This window comes from Zalophus californianus, chromosome 14 (assembly GCF_009762305.2).
Source record: "Zalophus californianus isolate mZalCal1 chromosome 14, mZalCal1.pri.v2, whole genome shotgun sequence".
Taxonomy (NCBI): Eukaryota; Metazoa; Chordata; class Mammalia; order Carnivora; family Otariidae; genus Zalophus; species Zalophus californianus.
Window position 1 is genome coordinate 11133717 of NC_045608.1, and position 16837 is coordinate 11150553.

Consider the following 16837-nt stretch of genomic DNA (forward strand, 5'->3'; position numbering starts at 1 on the left):
CTCTTGGTTTCCTTACAATCGCCAGGCTTTGGAGGTGCACAATGGCCTCTGAAAATTGAATTTGTGGGCAGGTAATGGGAGCTGGGAAATAGAAGAGCAGCAAAATAGGGCCTGTGAGCCCGTCACGTACGCCCCCTCCTAGTTACTAACAATGGGGGTGCGAGCTCCTGGGCCGGGCGGTGGAGCCGTGGCCTTGACCTTCAGAGTGTCTCTTGTCTTCCCCGCTGCCTGACCGCTCTGAGGCACTGGGCAGGGGGGCCGGTTTCTGCCTATGCCTCCTGGGGCTCAAGCTCTCAGCCAGTTCTGCTCCCCCCCGACTTCCGCCTCGGCCCTCCGCCCCGAGTCCGGGGTATCTCTGGCCTGCAGGACGGCGGAAACCTACTCTGCCCTCCGTCCCAGAGTCTGCTCTCGAGGGGCACCCGGGGGGGATCAGCACCTGTGGCTCCTTCATCTCAGCCTCCGTGGTGCTGTCTCACCTGGGGAAAAGCTGAAGCCGTCAGGATGGCCACCAGGCCATGCAGGGGGGCCCGTCACCTCTGTGAGCTTCCGGTTACACTCACCCCTGCACACATGCACGCACATGGACATGCATGCACACAGACATACACGTACACAGACATACATGCACGCGGCAACTGCCACCCAGGGCCCTTTCCTGGTTGCTGGCCCCCGCCTCTCCCACCTCCGGGCCTTGCACCTGCTGTTTCCTCTGCCTGGAGTGCTCCTTTCCCGGGAGCCACGCGGGGCCTCACCTTTTCAGGGAAGTCTCCCTGATCTCCTTGTTTAAAACCACAAGGCCCCCCAGCGCCCCTGCCCTCCTTCCCTGTCCGTGCTCCTCCGCGGCATCCACCCCTGTGTTTTACTGCACAGCTTACTGTCTGCCTCTCCCACTGGGATGCCGGCTCCAGGAGGAAGGGGTGTCTGTCTGTACGGTCAAGGCCCGCACCCTCGAGGCCTAGAACAGCGCACGGCACACAGCAGATGCTGAGAGTACTTGCTGGCCAAATGGACGGATGGCAGGGACAGATGAGATTGAAGAGCTCAGGTTGCTGAAGGACACACAGAAACAGGGGCTGGACCAAAAGAAGTCCTCCTCCATTCACGTTTTCATCTCCTCACAGCAGAGACTGGGCAGTGCCTGCTCTGGGTCGGGCCTGGGAGTGAGCGGGACAGGCCCCGTCGAGGGCGTTCCTGGTCCAGTGAGGGGAGATGGGGAAGGAGACAGAACCATAACCCAGGGCAGGATTAGCTCCATGTGGGCGGTCAGGGCGGCTTCCTGGGAGGAGGCGAGAATGTAAACGTGGCCACCCCAGCTCCGGCCCTCTCACGCCACTGTCCTAGTCTCACTACCGGCAGGGGGCTGTGCTCATGGCTTCACGGCATCTCCCACTGTCTGAACCAGCGGGCACCTCTCAACTCGGCCCCGCGGCCCCATGGGCCCCAGCCATGCTCAGTCCGCTTGGGAGCGGGCCTCGCTGTCTTAAAGGCTTGTGAACCAGTTCGTCCACGCCTGTGCCTGGGATGCCGGCCCTGTCCTGGGCTGCACTCCCGCCTTCCTCTGAGTCACTGGGTACCAGACACTCTCTCCTCCTCTGCAGCCACTTGACAATCACTTAAGAGCCAAACATCCCGTGACACAGCCGTGGCAGAATGAGAGAACCCATGCCACCCAGAGCTGGGCTCCAATCCTATGCTTCACCTCCCCGGTGGTGGCGGGACCTTCACCCCTCCGAGCCTCAGCTGTCCCCTCCCGGGACAGGCAGCGGGGCCAATCCTACAGGAGGCCCTGGGGCAACGGATAGGTGATGGGCTACTGCAATACAACAAACAGGGGCAGGGTTGGGAGGCACCCAAGGGGTCAGCTGGCTGGGGAAACTGAGGCCCAGAGGGAGGGGGACGCAGCCGGCAGAGGGACACACAGGCAGCGCCTCGGCTGAGTCTCAGGAACCCCTTGCAGGAACGGGTGTCATCATCCCCACTTCACAGCTGGGGAGATGGAGGTGCAGGGCGAAGCGTGCCCCCCCAAGGCGCCCAGCTACTACAAGGCCGCCCTGGGGTTCAGCCTCAGTTGTCCTGTTTGCAGGCCGCACACGCTGTCTGGGTTGTGCCATGTGGCGTCTCAGGGGCCCTGACTCAGGGCGGAGGGCATGGCCAAGGCTCCCCAGGAGCCTGACACTGAGACAGGTGCGTGGTCACCACGTCTGGCCTTAGGATCACACACACTTGGCTTTGGCACTTCCCCAGCTGTGCGCCCTCCGGTGGTGGGGGGGAAGCAGTGGATGCCAACAGGGCGGGGACTGTCATTGGACGGCCAGTACATAGTAGGTGGTCAACGAATAGCTACTGGGTAAATGAATGAAAGCATTTGGTTTGTAAAGGCTGAAAAGGTACGGTACCCATTCCCCACCTCAGGTTGGGAAACAGGGGGATCCACTGACCCCTACGGGGCGAGCGGCATAGGAAGCAGGTCAGCAACTGGCTAACTCCATGGTCTTGCAGGTCAGACAATCTGAGGTCCCAGCTCTGCCGCCTAATGGCTCAGTGACCTTGGACAAGTCACTTCGGCTCCCTGGGTCTCGGTTTCCTCGTCTGTACCTGGGGGATGAGAACAGGACCCGTCTCCCGGGGCAGCCGTGAGCATCAGCAAGTCTGTGCACGGAGCCCCGCAAGCTAAGGGCTCGGCACTCGGGAGCCGTGACTGCTCTCGTGGGCCTGGGGCATCTGGCTCAGGTCAGGCCCCCAAAGCCCCCACCTAGGGGACGCATCGGGCCCGAGTGCCCACCACACGACACCCAGCACCGCCCACCGGCCCTGCTGCGCACAGAGCACCCTGCTTGCAGGAAGCAGCTGCTGAAATCCCACTTCTCCGACATCAAAAGCCTCAGTGAGTTTTCACCAAACAAACATAATGCAGAACCGAAGAAAGGTGTAAAATAAATAAACGAAACAAGCTGTGCATTTTCGTTCAGCATTACAGCTGCACCCGAAGATAAACAACAAGTGAATGTCACCAAACATCAATACCCGAGAAATTAACTTGACAAAAAACTCAGCCGTCCCCCAACAACCCCCCAGTCCTGCCCCCGTCCCCGCCCCCCCCCTCCTCCAACCACCATTTTGCATTTCTGGAGTTCCCATCTAATGATTTTATTTTTCAATTAATTCCTTGACAGAATGCCAGCCCGCGTCTCTCTCCCGGCCCCGCCTGGCGCTGTCGCCCCGCGTGGAAGGCACAGGCAGGCGGACAGAAAGGCGCGAGTGGTGGGCGGGGGGCCACCAGGAGGGTGAGCAAAGCGGGGGACGAGGGAATTCTGAAAGGGCCCTGAGAGGAGCAGTGTGGGCAGCCAGGGGATGCTGGCGCCAGGCTGCCAGGACTGGGGCCCGCCACTCGGGGCTGGGCCGCCTGGGGCAAGCAGCCTCGCATCTCTGTGCTGCGCCCCTGCACTTACTGAGCGGTAGCCCGCTCGGACGGCACCTGGGGCTCCAGGAGGGTAAACGTACTCAAGTCTTTCTAGCAGCGCCGGGTGCGCCGTGAGTGCTCAGTGAAGGCTGGCCCATCTTAGGCTCGGTGATGGATGCTGCTGCCGGATTCTGACCTGCGGGCAGGTCACTCCCCCTTCTTCACACTGCGGGCAGAAATGGTAGCCCTGGGCCGGTGCCGGAGCCACTGTGGGTGCTCCATCCTGGTGGCTGCTTGCAGCATTAGCGCGTGGCTCTGGCCACTGGGGTATGCGTGGCCCTGGCTCGGGGCCGGCTGGAAGTGTTGCGGACGTGAGCCCCTGAGAAACCCTTCCCCAGGGAGGTGTGTTAATGCGGAGTTGGTGGACACAAGTCCCAGCCCCCTCGACTCCCAGGGGACAGCTCTGAGGTGTGTGCCACACAGAGCTTGGAGGGCCCCCGGTGGGCGGAGCACCAGCTGCCTAGGGTGGGGCCTGCTCCCTGCAGCCCCCTGACAGACTGGTCCCATTTCCTCCCCACTCCTCATGAGCTACCTGGGCTCACCTCCTAGGTGATCTGCTTGGTAGCCAACTCCACGTCTTAGGATCTGCCCCTGGGGAACCCACACCAGGACACCATGGCTATAGGTGACCAAAGGGAAGGAAGCCTCCCACGTGACAGGCCCCCAATAGAGCGTTTGAATTTGCCAAATGATTTAAAACTTAAAAAGCTAGTTACTAGTATGCAAACAAAGGGGAGATGCTACACAAGAGTCTCTATTTCTAGTTTCTCCGGAAACTGGCTGACCAGCCACCATGGGCCCATGAACGCACCTGAACGTGAGCACCTGCTATCTGCCAGGCCTGGGGTTGGGACCACAGCTGTGGAAAAAACTCCAAAGGATATTCTGAACGGCCAGCCACGGTGGCCGTGTCGGGGCCCCAGGGTGGGCAGGGCCCAGGCAGCTGAGAGCAAGCTGAGAAGCAGAGGAGGACCGCTGTATTCCTTGGGCCTCTGCGTCCCAGGCACCTGCTGGCTCTGAGCGGCAGGCTGGGTGTGCACTGGGAGAAACCCTACAGGCTGCGTGACATTACTGTCCGGGTGAGCAGTGGCTCTAGGGAAGTCACCTGACCACACTCCCCCAGTCACACCAGTGATGCCTAGGGTCCTGTGGCTCAGTGGCCCGCCCTGCAGTGGAGATACTAGCATGGCGCCCCCCACAGGAAAGAGCTCTCTGCAGAAAAGGCATGAACAGACAGAGCCCCCACCTACCTACAGCGGCGGTCTTCATGCCCAACTGCCCGACAGAATAATCTAGAAACTACTGAGGCCGGGACCCCCCCCCCCCCCCCCCCCCCCCCCCCCCGCCAAGAGGTTCTGATGTGAATGGCCTGGGGGTGGGCGCTGGCTCCTGAGACTGATGATCACTGCCCTTAGGAGTCACCACAGTGCTAAGGGCTCCGGCTCGCTGGGAAGCAGGAGACTGCGTGCGGCCTCGTAGGTGGCCCTCGCTCTGCGCGTTCCACGCAGCTGGCCCAGAAGCTCCCCATCCACAGGGCCTGGATTATCGTGGATTTAGCCCGTCGTAGGGCCGTGGGGCCGGGCTAAGCCCCGGGGCTTTCAGGCTCCGTCCTGCATCTGTTTGCATTAGTTACAGATGCTGGAGAGGCCGGTATAGGCTGGAGAGGACAAGGAGTGGCCAGGTGAAGGTGACTCACTGTAGTGGAACAAAGAAAGGAAAAGGAAGCAGAACAGTTGGAAGGCGTCCCCCACTCCCCTGCCTCAGGCCTGGAGGGATCTTTCCATTTCTAGTAGTGGCTTGATGGGCACGAGCCTCCTGTCCCCCTCCTCTTGGTACAGCCCTCCGCTGGGAGTAGAGACTGGAAGGGAGGACGTGTCCTCGGGGCCCAAGGTGGAAGGAAGTCTGCACCGGATGTGGATGTGCGCAGGCCTCAAGCAGCCAGGCAGGCACGGGAGGGGAGATGATAGGGTGGGCCGTGGACTGCGGCAACTTGGCCCAGATGCCCTATGGGCCCGTAGCACCAGGGTGGTCAGACCCGATTTTTCCAGAGGCTAGAATCTCAATTTTTCAGGTCAAACCTTCTGATAGCAAAATAGTGGCCATTCATTTAAGAAAAAATTTTATAGGCAAAATAAAGATCTGCAGCTGAGCTCAGTTGATAGCTCACCTGCGCAACCTCTGATTTATGGTCTCTCTCTTCTCTGTCTACAGAACCCCACTAGTTTCACTCGTGGCCACGAAGCAGGAACAAAAACCTCCCCGTCTGTCTTGCTTTTCGTGGGTTTCTCTGGCCTGGGCCAACCGACAACTCAGAAGCAAAATCGGCCGCCCCCTGCCACCAGCCACAACCCTGGAGGGAAGCCCACCCTCCTCCCGCCCCTCTTTCCAGCACTCTGGTCCCCAGGTCCCCGAACCCCTGTCCAATCCGGGCCTGGCCCCTTCCCCTCCCAAGTCGCTCTGAAATTCTCCTTCTGTCAGTTTAATTCTGTGATCGATGAGGAAGAGCAGGAGAAATGGCCCGGCACAGCTGGTTTCCCCGTTAGCCCTAGCAGGGATTCCTGGCCTCGCTGGCGACGGCTGAGTGAAATGTTTGCGGAACGCAGAGAACACAAGTCAATAACAATTTAGCTGGATTGGGAGCAAGTACCTTCCCCGCACGGACAGCCGCTCCCGGGGGAAAGGGAAGAGAGTGCAGGATATTGCTGAAGCGCCTGGAAATATTTCCAAAACACCACTCTGAGAGGCTCGGGGCGGGGCGTGGGGCAGGAAGGAGGGAAGAGGAGGAGGGGAGATGGCCTGGGGACACCTGCTCCCGCCGGCTCCAGGCCCCTCCAGCCCCCTCCAGCCTCCCCAGCACCTCGGCAGGCAGAAGCATTCGGCTGTCTGAACGTGGATCCCTCCCCGCTGCCAGCCATTTGCACCCTTGCTGGCAGCTGCCGCCCAGGAGCTGCCTGACCAGGACCATTCCCGCTTCTCCGTGAGTCTTCACTCGACTCTGCCTCCTCCAGCTGGGATGGCTGGGGGCGCTCAAGAAAAGAGCTGGTCTCCGAGCCAATTTCAACCTCTCCTGGTGCCCCCCAGAAAGGACGAAACCCAGCGCTCTGGCCAGGGAAGGCAGTGCCCTTCCGAGAGGGCAGGGGTAAGACGCCTCTCGGGCCCTGAGGTCGCTGTCCCCGCGGTGGCAGGTGGGACAGTCCCCCTCAGCTGCTTCCTGCTGGGGCGCTCGATGCCTCTGGAGGAAGGGCTGCCTGCCTCTGTGAAGCCTTGAGGAGGGAACGAGAGGCACCCAAATGGAGGAACAAAAATGTGGCAAGGGGAGCTTCCAGGCACCTTCCGTCTCCAGGGAGCTGAAAGATCCACAGCAAAGGGATATTCTGAATAATAAATTCTGTGACTTCACATACTTGCTTGAACTTTCCCGACTGTGATTTTTAAAGCCCAATGATTATGTTTTCATGGCCAAGATCAAGAAGGCATATTTGCAAGGGCTGGCGTGGGGATAACGGGCTCTCCTGGTGCCCGATCTTTTGAAAATGTGCCGTCCTAGGAATGATTAAGTTATGGAAGGGGGGGGGTTTGGTGAACTGTTGCAGGCTTTAAATATCATCTGTATGCTGATGACTTCCAAATTTATATCTCAGCCCAGACTTCGCCCCTGAGCTCCGAACTCATAGATCTATCGGCTTGACATCTCACGGGGAGTCCTAATAAGGTGGCTCAAACCCCACGTGCCCCCCCAACCCCCACCTGCTTTTCCCAGCTTCCTGGGCTTCATCATCACGAGGCACCACCACCCTTGGAGTGGCTCTGAGCAGAAATCTCCACACTGGCCTTAATTTCCCTCATGCCTCCCAGGAGCAAATTAGGCTGGCTCTACCTTCACCGCATAGGCCCAATCCACTACCTGCTTCTCTCCATCCCCTGGTCTTTGTCCCTACCCAGGCCACTGCCCCTGCTTGCTGGGAGGACCATGATGGGACTCCTACCTCCATTCTTGCCCCTCTACAATGCATGCGCCATAGCACAGGGAGGAAGAGGTCTGACAGTGTAAATCCTCCCTTCTTAAATCTTCGAGGGACTTCCTGCTTTATGCTGAATAAAAGCCAGGCTTCCTGCCAGGCCCCACAAGGAGCCCTGCTGGCCTCTCTCCAGCTTTGTTTCTTAGCATTCTCCATCCTGGAACTGTTCTCTAGCCATGGTGGCCTGTGATGACTATGCTCCTGCCACAGGGCCTTTGCACCTGCGGTCCCTGTGCCTGGAATGTCGTCCCCCCCCACCCCTCCCTGGATCTTGGGCTGGCTGGCTTTTTTCCTCCCATCACAAAAACACTGACTCCTTGGAAAGACTTTCTGGGCCAGGGCTGTGCCAAGACGAGGGGGAAATCTCTCCACTCCTCCCCACCCCTGAGGAGCAGCTTGCTATCCTTTCTAATTTCCTGCATAGGGCTTGCTATTATCCTAACTTTGTTATTTATTTTTTCTTTTTGGTCATCTGTCTCTCCCCCTGAAATATCAGCTCCACAAGGGCAGGGGCTTTCTCTTTGGTTCACTGCTTGGTCCTCAGGGTTGAGTAAGGCTTGATCATGAGGTGGTCAGTGCAAAGTTGAGCACATGAATCAATGAATGAATGAACAGAGTAAATGAGGGACAGAACAATGGGCCTCCTTCCCAGGGAAAGCTGGAGTTCTTAAGCAGAGACTTCAGTTGGGGGCGGGGGGCGGTAAGGGTGTGGCCGTGATGCTTCTAGAACTGTATGTTCTCTGAGAAAGGAGAGCTCATGGTAGGGGGAATTAGCCATCGCCGTGGCCCTTAGATAAAATAAGGGCAGCCATTTCTCGAGTCCCAGGGGCTGCATACTTTTCTGTAAGCGGGGAGACAGTAAATAGTTTCGGCTTTGCAGCCCACAGGATCTCCGTGGCAGCCCCTCTGCTCTTCCCTCACAGTAAGAGCACGCGGCCTGACCGACCACGGGAAAAAACGGGCACGGCCATATGTCAAAAAAACCCTTTATTTACGAAAACAGGCTGTAGGCTGGATCTGGCTGTGGGCTCTGGTTTGCAAGAGCTGCCCTACCTGGATTGGGAGGCCAGGTCCAATAAAGGGGAGGAGATTTGGGATCTGGGGACTTCTGCGGAATAGGGCACGGTGAGATAGGGTTGGCTGTTCAGTGTGCAAAGCTGTGTGCCCTCCGGCAACTCACTAGACCTCTCTGGGTCTCAGTGTGCACCCCAGAAAGATGGGAACAGCACTTCTTTCCAGTGAGCTGGGAGGCTTAAAATGGGACGGCGTCCCCAAACCCCTCGGCCGTGTACCCCATGCAGAGCGGGTCCTCCACTCAGCCCTCTCCCCTCCTCTTCTCCTGCACCTGACGTGGTCGCTAATAAGAAGTCACGTGACTGCCTCTTTCAGACTGGTGGTGTGTCCAGGCTCGAGGTGGGGGAACAGCTGGCTTCAGGCCGAGCAGGGCTCCAGGGCTGGCTGCACAGCTGACGGTCTAGCAAGGGCTGGCGTGGGGATAACGGGCTCTCCTGGTCCCTGATCTTTTGAAAATGTGCCGTCCTAGGAATGATTAAGTTGTGGAAGTGGGGGTGGGGTTGGTGAACTCATCTCCCTGTGCCCTGGTTCCCTCCTGTGAGCTGACAGTGAGGAGGGACTGAGCCGACTCCTGCACCGTGGCTGCTGGAGATGAGATGCTCGGTCAGAATGGGCCCTTCCAATGATCGTGTGTCTCCGGCCCACAGACAGTTAAGGAGTGCCCACTCTGTCCTAGATGCGGGGCCACACAGGGGATGCGGAGATGGGCCCCGTGCCCTGGAGGGCAGAGGCTCGTGGGGAGAAGAGACATCAGATAATTGCACATGGGAACACAAAGTGGCAGGAGAATGGGGCGAGGGGCACGATGGGGGAACTGAGCAGACAAGGGGTACCAGGGAGAGGGCCAATCTCTGACACTCTGGCTGATAGCTGCGGGTGAGGGGGGGCCGGGGTCGGGCTGCCAGGACGAGGGCACCAGCAAGTCAGGCCCCTTCCCTGGCTGGTCCCCAGCTGGGGGGTGGGCAGTGTGTGCTGGAGGCTCGTGACCCACCGGGACGGGCACCCATCCGCACCCGGAGAGCGCAGATCTCCTGCCCCAGCCTGGGCCGGCTCGGGCGGGCGGGGGAGGTGCCACTGCCATCCGCTTGCCATGCCGGTCATGTCTGCGCTCCCGGCTCCGGGGGTGAAAGGTGCAACCGCTAACCACAGCCCATCAGTCCTCGCAGCTGGAATAAGACAACGGCGGGAAGCAGAGCCGCGCTCCCGGCCCAATAAAAGCCTGTTTGCCCGGGCCTCCCTGGCTGTGCGGGCTCTGAAACAGAGGGTTCTGCGGGCGGATTGCTTCTCTACCATTATATTCTCTCGGTGCCACTCACGGGTATCGCGGCCTGCCGAGGCCCTGAAAGCTTCTCGATGCCTCGACCCTGCTGGTTTGTAACATGCTCGGGAAGAAAAGGACACAGCCAGTGGCCGACTTTCCTCTTTCTTCCCTCCTTGCTCTCTCTTTTCACCCTCCCGCATGTGAAGCGCTAAAGAACAGCACTTCACCTACCGGGGCCCACGAGGTGCAGAGGGGACAGCCGGTTCTGGGCCGGGAGGGGAGGCAGGGCAGGACAGGGGCGAAGGGAGGACGGCCGTCTTGCTGTTCCCTCTCAAAGCGCCTGTCTGGTGTCAAGACTCGGCAACTTTGCCAATGACATTCAGAGACCTGCTCTTTGCTGTTCAATGTGATGGGCGTATCGTAGGAAAACGTAATACCCTGCCATCTTACGGGGACAAGGGATAGGAGGATGGCTTCCAGAGGGTGGGGATGCCGGGGGGTTTCAGACAAGCTTCTCTGGCTGCCAATACAGGAGCCCCGGTGAGCGGCGAGCACCAGGCTGGGCACGGAGCACATCTAGGTCCTACACCTGCGTCTGAAGGCAGGGCATTCCGAACACCATCTCCCCAGCGAGGAATCCTCCCCTCCTCCTCCTCGATGCTGTGTACTCAGCGTCTACTGTGTGCCAGGCACGGGGCTACACACTCAAGACACGGGAGACGGGCTGGCATCCAGAGTCAGATGCAAATGCACCGTCCTGGGCGCTGCCACGTGCTGGGCAGCTCCATTCTCTCACACACGCGGACACACACACACACACACACGCACACGCACTCGGTTATCGCCCAGCCTTATAAAAACCAGGGCTCCTCTTTTGTCTCTCTTCCTTGTCCTGAGCACATCCTCCCTCAGCCTGGCTTGACTGGGCGGCCCCGAGAAGGAAGAACTGGGGAAGTGACATGTGTTGCACGCTCACTCGTGCCAGGAGCATTAGAAGCATCATCTCCTTGAGCCCCATGGCTCCCCAGAGGAGGTGGGCACCCTCGTCCCGCCGTATGGATGACAGAGCTGAGGCTGAGTGCCGTGCCCGAAGACAAACAGCAAGTATGGGGACACACCCCCGGGGCTAAGCGGAAGGGGCACCGGTGCGCACCCGCTGATACAAAGACTCAGTCCAGCAGGATGGCCAAAAGCCCAGGTCTGGCTCCTGACTCGGCCGCTAGTAACCGGGTGCCCCCTTGGGCAGGGTATCTGCCCTCTCTGTGCCTCAGTTTACTCATCTGTGAAGCAGAAGCTCATGACGGTATTTACCTCCTAGGATTCTGCAGGATTAATACCTGCAACTCTGTCGATAACACCTGGCACGGAGTAAGGCTTAACAGATGAAAGTTGTTATAGCAGTAATAATAATTAGTCTTAATCTAGCCTGACGTATATGGCGCCGTCCACCTTCACCCAGGCTCATCAGGGACCCATGGTTGGAGAGACGGGCTGGTTGCAGGGGCTGTGGAGCTCTGGGTTTGCCAGCTAGCTTCGTGCCTGGGCTTGCTGAATGGTTGAAACGACTGCCTGTCATTTCCCGGCCCACATTCCACGGGGAGCCCTTTGTTGTGGCCTTGGGGCTCGGGCTGGGCAAACGGGGCTGGGGCCTCCACCTGAGATCTAAGTGCCTTCCTGGCAAAGCCTGGCGTGGAGGGAGGAAACTGGGCATGGGTCCCACCTGCCCTCGGAGTCTGCCAGGGCCCTGGAAGCGCTGAACAATGCGGATTTTGACACAAACGAGCTGGGTATTTTTCGCCACGGGGAAGGGGCAGAGCAGGGAAAAGGGTCCAGCCAGGAGAGCAGGAGGCCAGCAGCCCTATTCTGAACATTTAGGGCTGCGGGGGCACCGCCCGTTCCCCAAAGAGCTCAGACAATGGGGTGGGTGGGTAGGAGGGACTGCGGGCTCCAGAGCACCTGTTCTGGGCCGACTTGTCAACCCGCCCCTCACCCCCCAGGGTCCAGCTAACGTGGGAAGGACGGATGGAGCCGTTGCCCTGAGTACAGGGCGCTTAAGACGGACTGTACGAGCTGGAACCTGGCTTTCACCATTCACGGCCTGCGTGACCCCAGGCAAGCGAGTTCATCGCCTCCTCCCTTCATCTGTAAAATGGGAAGACACACACCTCTACCTCGGGAGTGCCCTGCGGTGGGGGGAGTGCCCTGTGGGCGAAAAAACCCAACAAGGCAGCTCCTGATGCTTTTGTTACTCACAGATCATCTTCAGGACAATTTTATAAGGCGGTGGGTGCCTTGGTTAGCCTCCCTGGTTGGTGAAAGGGGAAACGGAAGCCCAGAGGGCGCACTGACGCCTCCTTGGACACTTAGCCAAGGAGCAACAGAAACCGGGTCTCCTTGACTACAAGGTCAACGCTCTTTCTCCTAAAGCCAACCTTTTGGGGACCAGGAGCTTACGGGAAATCTGGTGACAACAGATTCTCTTGCCAGAGACGTACACACGTGCACATACACGTGCATGCGAATGTATGCACGCACAACCCCCCCCCCCGATGACATTTCTGGGTGTTCACAGCTCCTCTGAGGCCAGCCCTAGACTAGGATCCACGAAGACAAGGTTTCACGGATTCTAGGGTACAAATCCCTGTGTCTTATCTTGCTATGTTCTGGAGAGAACATAGCTTTCTTTTGTTTTCCGAGGATTATCATGTGTTTCTTTGAGAAAGAGTGCTGGGAAACAACCGACCGGGAATGACTTTACTCTCAGGCTGCCTTTCTGTCGCCTCTTCTCGAACCCAGACAGGTGAGGCCAGTGTGGAGGTTTGACACCCAGGCGAGCGCGCGTCTGAGACACCCCTCCAGATGGGAGGCCTCCCCTCAGCAAAGCTGGCCGGCCCCCCACCCCAGCCACACCCCTGCTGTTTGTGGGCAGCACATGGGCTGGATATTCTCCGGTGCCACCCCATCCAACCTCTGCCCTGCTGTCCCCTGGCAGGTGTCCCTAGGGGACCTGGCCCTCCGGCTTACAGATGCAATGGGCCAAGGGGAGACCCCGAGGGGAGCAGAGGTGGGAGGGGAGGGAGCTGCAGGCATTTTCCCACAGCCCCCGCCCCTGCTTTGCGGAATTTTCCGGCACTGGCTGTAGCCCTCTATACTAGGGGACTGAGTAAGTGTCCGCAGGCCCTGCTCTCGATGGACCCCAGGAACATCATTTCCTCCCCGCCTGTCCCTATAAGCCCTGGGGATGGGAGGACTGCTCCTCACTACTGCTCACCTCTGCCCCCTGCCCTCACCTCTGCATTACAGGCTCTTCCTGCCAACCCCTGGGGTAAATTCTGTTCCCTGCTGGGACCCTGCCCATCTGCCCTTGATGTGGGCAGGGTCTGTCTGGTAGCACTTATTTCCGCACACTCGGTTAGCTCAGAGCTCATGACCCCTTCCAGAACCTGAGAGGGCAATGTTCCTCCAGGGGGACTCAAAGGGGGTCCAAACACAGAGCTGGGCTGACCCTCAAACCGACCTCGGGGCTCTCCTCTCACCTTGCACTTGAGCTTTCCCGCCTATAAGTGGGGACATGGTAACGTGCACCCCACAGGGCCTTCTACGAGGACATGCTGCATCAGTTCCAGAGGGCCACCTGACATTTTCCATCATCATCTATTATTCATCCCCTCCATTTCTGGAAGGGACCCAGGAGAGTCTACATTCAGGGTCTGGATGAGTCAGGATGAGGGAAGCCACGCAGGAAACACTCATACACCCCGGATCAAATAAAGGCCCCAAACTTCCGGAAAATGGCATTTGCTAGTACCAGGCAGAACAGGGCAGCGGGGTGGGCTGGGAGGCTCTAGAGCTGGCCTGGGGTTCACATCTGCCCCTTTCCAGCTGCGTGACCGCGGGCGTGCCTCAGTTTCTTTGTCTATAAAATGGAGACAGTAGTGCCTACACCTGCTACTGACGTTGCGAGGCTAAGTGAGATGGTGCAGGTCATGTACTGGCGACAGGCCCTGGCGCAGAGTGAGTCCTTAATAAACAGTAGCTGTCACATGTCACTTCAATGTTTGCTTGGCCTCAGTTTTCCCATCCGTAAAATGGGGCTAATCAAGGGCGCCTGGGTGGCTCAGGTCATGACCCCAGGGTTCTGATCCCTGGTGCTCCCAGCTCAGTGAGGAGTCTGCTTCTCCCTCTGCCCCTTCCCCTGCTCCTGCTCTCTTTCAAATACATCAATAAAATCTTAAAATTAAAAAAACAAAACAAAACACCAGGGCTCATCATGCCTATCTGGCAGGGCTGCTGGGGAATGCAGGGGCAGGTGTGTGGAAGGAAGCTCCTGCCTCTATTCCTGCCGTGGCCGTACCTGGCCTGTTTGGGCCGCGGCCTGCAGCGGATACTCGGAGACAGCCGATCCCACAGAAACGCTCCTGGCCGAGTCTTTCCGCTGGGGTGAGGCAATAATGCTGTCTCTGGAACTCAATTTATTGAAGGGGGCTCTCTCCGACGCAGGGCAGAACTGCTGAGCCTGCAGGCCGCCGGCCCCGGGGGTGGGCGGTGCAGAGGAGCAGGCCGAGTCCCTTACACAAACATTTGCCGAAGGGTGCATTTGGGCCTGTCAATGGCTGTTGATACGGACAGGTTCCCTTTCGGCACGTCAGGATTTGGGGACTTACTGAGTTGTAAGCTTGGGACTGTGCACTCAGTCCTGATTTCTCTGGTTGTTCATGCGCCTTTGCTGGTATCTTCCCCAGCCTGAGACGGAGGGCAGGGCCCGGCCTGTGCTGGACGCTGTGCCAGGCACGGGGGCTCAGAGAGGAACCCGAGGACACAGTCTCCATGCAGGGAAAGGCATTAGTCCGGTGAGGATAAACCATAACGAAATAAATTATGACACGGCACGGAAGTACAGGGATGGAGCTGGGAGAGCAGAGAACGGAGCTGTTACTGATACGTAAGGAGGGGGGCAGAGAAAGGGAGGGCTTCCTGGGGGAGGTGTCATTTGAGCTGGGCCTTAATGGCTGCATAGGCACTGCCTGCTTAATAAAAACCCGAGGGCCGAGCATTCTGAGCAGAGGGAAGAACACATGGGAAGACAAAGAGCACCGCATGGCGTTCGGGGAGGTTTGGTGGGACTAGGCTGGAAGAGGCTCCTGGAGTGGGCAGGGCAAGGGCATATTCTGAAGGGTCTGGCAGGCTGAACTACAGCCAGAGGCTTTTGTCCCTGTCTCTGTGGCATTCGTAGCACACCTGAGAGGGGTGCAGTCTTGCATCCCTGAGACACTGCTGGGAAGCCCTGCTTGCTAGCCCGGAGCAAGACCGGCGAGGCCCAACTGGAAAACTGCCACCCCATACGCGCTGCCTCCTCTGAGGGTTCCCCTAAGCCGCTGCACGACTGCGGAAACAGAGTGCCACTGACTGGGACAGTAAATGATCACGTCCTGGCTCCAGGCTCCATCCCCACACGGGCTTTGTAGCCAACACCCCCAGACTGCCCCAGGTGACACTGTTGGCTCCCCGCTGCCCAGTGGGGACGGGTGAGGGGAGCAGTGGCAGGCGCCTGGAGTAACTGGCCCACCCAGGAAAGCCCCCGAGAGCCGTGAACCCTCCAGTTGTCCCTGGGACTCCTGGGTGGAGGAAGGCAGCCTGCCACCTGAGACCTCAGAGCAGCTGTGGCCAATGCCGTGGCTGAGACTACGGAGCCCCAGTCACCAAGCCCGGCTTTCCCAGGCAGGTGGGGGAAGAGACGCATTCCCAGCCGGGTAAGGCCACTTCCTGGGCAGCCGTCATAAAGCCAATAGGATCCTAAGTGGGTGGGAGGCTAGCAGCTGCCCTTTACTGCCTGGCCGTGAACGCACTTCTGAGATGCGTGGGAGAGGTATGGAAATGGGATTCAAGTTCAAAGGTCCCTTGATATCCCGAGTGCGGAGGTGCACACTGGGAGGGCCAGTTGGGGGCACCTGCCACGCCTTCCACATGCCCACTGTGGCCTGGTGTTCTCAGGACTTTCCCTCATCCCCTCCTGCCTGATTCCCCAGCAACTTGCTGGATAGGACAAGGCCCCTTGTGAGCCAGCCCCCCACTGTCTCCACTTTCTCTGTTTCAGCCACGCCGGCCTCCCTGCTTCTCCAGGTGCCAAGCTCAAGGTCCCCACTGCTCAGACAGCCCTTTCGTGGGCACAAACGTCACCTCTGCAGGGAGGCCTTTCTAGACCACCCACTCAAGTAATGTATCCGGCCTCTTCCACTCAAACCCGCCGCCCAGCTAGGTCACAGCCTCACCCCTGGGCCAGAAGAGAGCAGGTGCTCACTGAGTATTTTCTGGGGATGGACTGAATAATCACCGAGGCCACGTGATGCTACCAGTGTGTAAGAGGTGGAGTCAGGTCCTGTGACCATCAGGCCCCCAGCAGGGAGTGGATGGTCCTCAAATGGAGTAACCGAGGAGGGTCCACCAAAGAGGTGGCAGAGGGCAGGGATTTCAGTGTGAGTGACCCCCTAGGCTGGCCACGGGGCCCTGGAGAGAAAGTGCCGGGTAGAGAGGGCAACTAGATGTGAGCCATGGCTTTGGGTGGCAGTGTCAGCCAGCCAGCCACCTGGCAGGATGGAAGGCGGGGGCCGGGAGGGTGGGATGGGGAAGGGATAAACCTCCTGGCCCCAGTCTCTGCCTCTCCCCAATCTCCTGCCAGGCCTCCCAGTGACCCGACCCAGCCGGAAGCTAAAGGGCATGGAGGCTACGGGAGCCGTCCACACAGATCAGCCTCTCGGTGTGAAGCAGGGAAAGGGGGGGTGGAGAGCAGATCTGGGGGGCACAGGGAGGGCACCCAGCACACGCAGGGAAGGAGACAGGGCATCTCGCGCGATGCAGCCCAACAGCAGTCCTCTCGGCAGCCCCGGCGCTTACCGTGGAAGTGCTCGGCCGTCTTCCGCCGCAGGGCCTGCAGGCTCACCTCCGAGTCGGCCCACTCCAGGACCAGTCTCCGGCCGTACAGGTGGGTGCTGTGACACAGCGCGTGGAAGGCTCTCTGGGGGAGCA

General features: G+C 59.2%; 1 protein-coding gene across 4 annotated transcripts in view; it reads right to left on the reverse strand.

Annotated features, from left to right (window-relative positions):
- Positions 1-16837, reverse strand: part of RBM19 (RNA binding motif protein 19) — a 146892-nt gene that overhangs the window by 27587 nt on the left and 102468 nt on the right. For all 4 annotated transcript variants that reach the window (XR_003516884.2, XR_003516885.2, XM_027575960.2 and 1 more), the window contains exon 23: positions 16706-16826. Coding sequence is in view for 2 of the 4 variants with exons in the window: in XM_027575960.2 (XP_027431761.2) it covers positions 16706-16826 (121 nt within the window). In the remaining 2 variants the exon portion in view is untranslated. The remainder of the gene's footprint in view (positions 1-16705; positions 16827-16837) is intronic.